Source organism: Adiantum capillus-veneris, chromosome 14 (genome assembly GCF_014529385.1).
Source record: "Adiantum capillus-veneris isolate H3 chromosome 14, ASM1452938v2, whole genome shotgun sequence".
In the NCBI taxonomy this organism is placed as follows: Eukaryota; Viridiplantae; Streptophyta; class Polypodiopsida; order Polypodiales; family Pteridaceae; genus Adiantum; species Adiantum capillus-veneris.
In genome coordinates, this window is record NC_140944.1 from 38,506,763 (window position 1) to 38,512,762 (window position 6,000).

General features: G+C 43.9%; 1 protein-coding gene across 1 annotated transcript; it reads right to left on the reverse strand.

Annotated features, from left to right (window-relative positions):
• Positions 1-893: 893 nt before the first annotated feature.
• On the reverse strand, positions 894-5,102 carry LOC147442227 (G-type lectin S-receptor-like serine/threonine-protein kinase SD2-5). The gene has a single exon (XM_086528470.1). It carries the CDS (start codon positions 4,867-4,869, stop codon positions 1,831-1,833), a length of 3,039 nt encoding a protein of 1,012 aa, XP_086384596.1. The 5' UTR covers positions 4,870-5,102; the 3' UTR covers positions 894-1,830.
• Between the last annotated feature and the right edge of the window lie 898 nt (positions 5,103-6,000).

A 6,000-nucleotide genomic window follows, 5' to 3' on the forward strand; every position in this document is an offset into this window, starting at 1 on the left:
TACAAGTGGATCATATCCTAAGTCACAACCTTCTCATTCAACAACCAAATGTGGTACATTGTGAAAACATTCATGGACTAAACCTTCTAATCCTCTTGAATAATCAAATGATGAAAGATTCCTGGAGTCCCCTATGCATACTTCTAATTTCACTCATATCAAGGACTTCATCACCTTGTATATGATTACAAGTGGATCATATCCTAGGTCACAACCTTCTCATTCAACAACCAAATGTTCTAAGTTGTGTTCATGGACTAAACCTCTGGTCCTCGTGAGTAACCAAGTGGTGAAAGACTCCTTGAGTCCCCTATGCATACTTATAATCTCACTCGAATCAACATCCATCACAACTTGCACTCAAGCCTAATATTCATTCACAGAACACCGCCTCATAATAGATGACTACCATCTATGGATCACAATTAGAGCTAAGTAGGCAATGTCAGAGGATGTCCTATCAAGAATAAATAACTTGCAGGACAGAGTAACAATGCGTCCACAAACTATACTAGAACAAACCATACGATGTTCTTGATTATCTTAAGAAAATAATATTAAGGCTATACCAATTGTTGCCTAAAGGAAACCCTTATAAAAATAGAAAAGCACGGCTAATCTAAAAACAAATTTGGTGTCCCATTCCACCAAATTGCATCGAACAAGAATTACCTTACAAACTTCCTGATGCAACAAACTAATCGGTACAATCTCAATGCCCCACACCACCAAATATGTTCAATCCGAGATAACTGATATAAAACTCATAGTACTTTACAAAATTAATTACCGTCGAGATAATCAGCATCCTGTCCGACATGTCTCCTTTGTGTGGTGCATAGCATAAATAGATGGACTACTTGGTTTTAAAACACTAAAGCATACATAGAATGTTCCAAGAAAACCAATATGGCAACACTTCCATTTGTATCTAACATGTATGTCAAATTGAGTCATACTTCACTTCATGAAGACATAATAAAATGTCTTCACTTCATGAGAAATAATATGAAAACAAGTTTCATTAATGAGGATTTATTAAGGTAAATCTCAGACAATCATAATCCACATTTGACGAAGCATCATGTGCATGGTGTCTCGACTTGTGAGACAATCCCAACCAAAAGGCTTGTTACAACATATCCTTGAGGAATGGCACGCAACTTTCCTGCCTCCTGATCTTGAATCAAAGTTCCGACAAAAGATGTCCGCCGAAAAAACCATAGCATAAGCAGACTACTAAAAGCAGTTTGCTACAGGAACTACCACAACAGAGGAAGTACTATGACTCCAAGGTGGCTTACAAGATGCATGGAAACTGGAGGAAAATAATGCTTCCATGTCTAAGACAAAAGAAAACTGTATGCAAGAGTTCCCTCCCAAAACCCACTCCCATTCTCTCCCTCAAAAAAAGACATTTTTGTAGTTGAGTGGTGAAGTCCTAACAGGTGATGGAGAAAGGGGATTAAAAGGCAAAACTATGCTTTTCTGCACCCAATGATGGCCTTCTATAACACAGGCAAGGTGCATGAAGCCTAGCAAAAAGCATGAGCATAATGGCAGGCCTATGCATGAAGCGATGGCATGGCCAAACCACTGAACGTATGGTTGCCCTTCTTTATGTAACCTCCATAAACATTGGCTGTTGAAAATCAGTATACCATGGAAATGCATTTAAGGTAGCAGTGTCATAGCCCTAATGTCTTTTGTATGCTATACCAAAGAAAAGGGTATCCTCCTGCAGCCTTTGGCTATATATGAAGAGCACAAAAGCACATGGCAAGTGTGTACCATTAGAAGCTTGTCGCAAGTTTTTCCCCATCGGACAAATCAGCGACCCTCAATAGCCGAATACAGGCCACTAACAGGGCTGCTCTTGTTGGTGTTGGCAACTTCAGAATACGAGCCCTGCAAGTTATCAAATTGAGAAAGAGTCTCATGCAGAAGACGATCCAAAGGAGGCAGGTCCCCTCGGCTTGTATCCATATCCCCCTTGTGGTGAGAAGGCACTGACAAGCCCCCTTCAAGCAGCTTGCACACGGTACTCATCGAGGGCCTCAGGCCGGGCTCCTTGTGAATGCAAAGAAAAGCCACTTGCACAAGCCTCTTCAGCTGCTCACCATCATAGCATCCCTGCAATCTCTTATCTACAAGCTCTTCCTCCTTGCCTTCTCGGCAACACATCGCCGCCCACTTGGGGAAATACCATTGGTCCGTCAATGCATACAATGGGTCTGCATTCCTGCGACCTCCTATGAGCTCCAGTAGCACCATTCCATAGCTATAAACATCACACTTCTTGCTTACAAGTGAATGTGAGAGCCATTCGGGTGCCATGTAACCAGCAGTGCCCCGTACCAGTGTGTACACAGATGAGGCCCCCCTCTCCACAAGTTTGGCAAGACCGAAATCTGATAATTTGGGCACAAAATCTACATCCAACAAAATGTTCTCCGGCTTAATATCGAAATGAATGATCGGGCGAGGAGAATCCTCGTGCAAATATGCAAGTGCACGGGCTGTGCCAAGGGCAATACTGTAGCGAGTCTCCCAGCTCAGCACAGTATAAACCTTGCTATCTTCTTTCTTATTACCTTTAAGGCTGTATTTAGCATGTAACATAGCCTTTTTAATCTCCTTACTACTCAGTTTCCCCTTGTTTCCTGCACTACTATTATACCATGAGTCTTTACTATTCTTATTATCCCCAGCCCCAACCTTGGCAGCTTTTGATATCTCTTGTTGAGAATTCTCTGTATCCACTCCATTGCTGTTGTGCTTGTGGAAAAGCCAATGCTCCAATGACCCATTCTCCATGTATTCATACACGAGTAGCCTGTGCGACCGCTCGGAGCAAAACCCATGTAGCCGGACTATGTTAAAATGGCTTATACTCCCAATAGTGGCCACCTCTGTTAGAAACGGTTTCAGCTGGGGTACTATCATTTCCAGCCTCTTCACAGCCACTCTCCGTGAATCTGGTAGCACCCCTTCAAACACTGAGCCAAAACCTCCCTTTCCCACTACCTTGCTAAAGCTGTTTGTAGCATGTCGTAACTCTCGGTAAGAAAATCGAGTGGGTAGCATAGGAACAATGGCTGCAAGCTCCGGATCCTTTTCATCAATGAAGAACTCAGTATTATCTTGCTGTTGCTTGCGTCTGTAGAACACAAACAGAGTAATTATGCATCCTAGAAAGAGTACACCGGCAGCAGCAATCAATGCAGGTACAATGCGCCTCTTTGAGCTCCCTCCTAGACTACCAGCTTTATCTTCACTGGCAACATGGCTTCCAAAACTGGTAAACTGCACTTTGAGATAAGTTGCATACTCCTGTGTGAAGAGGCTCAGCAAGCTGACATTGGCTATGGCCATTTTCTCAGAAAAGGGCAAGCAAAAAGATGAGGACTTGTGGTAATAGATGCCACTACAAGAGCAGTTCGAAGCACATAGCTGCATGCAATCCTCAAGAGGAACCATGTTGTGGCTTGACGAAGCTTCAAAAATAGCCCTGAAAGAGATGAAGGTGGCCCCTTCCATCTTCACCAATGATTGGTTTAAACCGGCCTTGCATTGCAGAGGAACCGTACGATGGCATCCAAGCGACGGATCATGTGAATTAATGGGTTCAAACATCTCGGATAATGCAGGATTATCTTCTGCAGAAGGACATTTGCATCTATGTTCCTGCCCAGCTGCATAAGGAGAACACAAGCCATGAGGGCCACAAGCATTTGGGGCAAAGCAAAGACTAAAATTAGCTCTATCAGAAGAGAAGAAATGTTGGCCTTGACGATGGAGGTAGGTGTAGCCACGCATAATGCCATCTCTGTCGAGCCGGACAAGGTCAGAATTGTAGAGTGAATCAAGTATGTGGTTTTGGAAGTAAGAAGGAACAGGCCATGAGACATTGATGTCAGATGGGCACCCACTTCCATACAAAAGAGTGAAATTTTCTGCATAAAGGATGGCGTACGGGGGATGCTTATGCGTCTCTGGTTTACAAGCAGAGGGAGATGGTACCACAGGAGATTCTAAAGCTGCAGTGAAGTTCACTGAAAGATCCCTGCTAAGTGGTAATGACCCTTGAGAGAGCCACCCACTAAAAGCATCTTCCACTGTCTTGTTCAAAGCAATCAAGAAATATGCAAGAGGCACACTTGAAGAAGACTGCATGTACAACAAGAAGCCTCCTGCCCTCATTTCCGCCGCATACATAGAGTTACTGCTCACTAGCTCTTTCCCCATGGGTAGTGCTTGGCCTTGAAGAAGGACATCTCCAGGGTCATCAAAACTCTGCCACAATGTGTCATTCTCAGAGTTGTAAATTACAAGATTTCCACTCTCATAGAGCTCCATTGATGCCACCGATCCTCGGACTGCCCACATTACACTTCCATCTCCATCTGTAAGTACCAGATCCTTCTGGGAATTCACAGTGAGCCCAGCTCTGCCTTCCGTGGGGACAATGAGAGGCACGTTCTGGTTTGCGACCCACACCGGAACCACAAAGCCCTGACCATTTCCGTCCTTCTGAACAGTACCCAAGCAGACTGCCAAGAATACACGAGCAGGAGTAGAGGCGGCAACTGCAGAGGGGTGATCAAAGACGCTAAGTAAGCCAAAAGAGAAGCCTTTGTCGGAAGAGGTGAACGCAGACGAGCTAAGGATGGGGGCAAATATGCTAGAAGGGCCATAAGGAAGAAAGGGGTATGAGTTCACAACATAGGAACTAGAGGCACGGGGCAGGGTGCTCCAAGAGAGAGCAGGGGAAAAATGCGAAGCAGAAGGAAGAGAAAGAAGGGCGGCTGCATCTAGGGCGGCATGAAACAAAACAAGAACGCAGAGGGAAAGGAGCAGGGGCGCCATAGCCAAGTCCTGAAGTGGGTGTTGCGAGGGAGCATTCCGCAGAGGGCAGGGACGTGGATGCCACGGAACTGTCGGTACCACCTGAAGGCTGAAGTAGTACTGCAACTCCTTCCGCTCTCGTATTGAAGAGGGGCAGCTGGAAACCTGCAGAGGTCGGTCCGACTCGGCCTGAAGTCATCGAGGTGGGCCTGTTTTTACATAGCGTAATTGCAAAGTTCAAACTCTGTAGCGTCCCATGCAGATGCACATGCACATTGCACATGCTCTCCTTTCTTTCTGTCTTTTGAATCTTGATGGATAAGCTTGAGATGATTGATTCAGATGATGGATTACAACTTTTGCCCATTTAAAGTTTTGATTGAAATGTACAAAAAGTTTTCACCTCTAAAAAAAAGTACCCATTACAAGAGATGCATATCTATGCACAGAAATGGATCATGAACTCAAGTGCTAGTTTTCATATTACTCCTCACAAGGAGTGGTTTTCCGGTCATGTTTCTACACATGGTTCAATTGAGCAGAGTGATTCTCATCACTTTGAGATATGTGACATTGGAGATTATATTCTTTGTATGTCTCTTCTGTGAAAGAGAATTCTATCTATGTAGCTGACCTGTCTTCTACTGAGTTGTGGCATAGCAGACTTGGGCATATGAGTGGAAAAAGTATGAAGCAATTACAATGTTTTGACTATATCTTTGTGGTAAACCATTCTAATTTTAGTTTATGTGAGCATTGCATATACGGGAAACATACTAGGCTTACCACTTTGCCATTAAATAGAAAGTTAGGAAATCCTCTACCGTGATCTATGTGGGCCTATGTTGCATAAGTCTCTAAGAGGGGCATTATATTTCTTGACTTTAATAGATGACTCTACTAAAAAGGTGTGGCTCTACCTCTTGAAGAAGAAAGACAAAGTTTTTGCCACGTTCCATAAGCTCCTAGCTATGGTTGAGAACCGGTCATGCAAGAAGTTGAAGGCTTTGTGCACTAACAATGGGGGAGAGTGTGTCTCTAGTGATTTTCAGGACTTTTGTAGCAAATAAAGCATTAGAAGATAGCTTATTACACCATACATGCCTGCTTAAAATGGATTTGATGAGCGCATGAATAGGACTATTCAGGAGA

Bases quoted from the DNA above. Each gene is read 5' to 3' on its own strand.
- LOC147442227 (XM_086528470.1), bottom strand. From the start codon at position 4,869: ATGGCGCCCCTGCTCCTTTCCCTCTGCGTTCTTGTTTTGTTTCATGCC.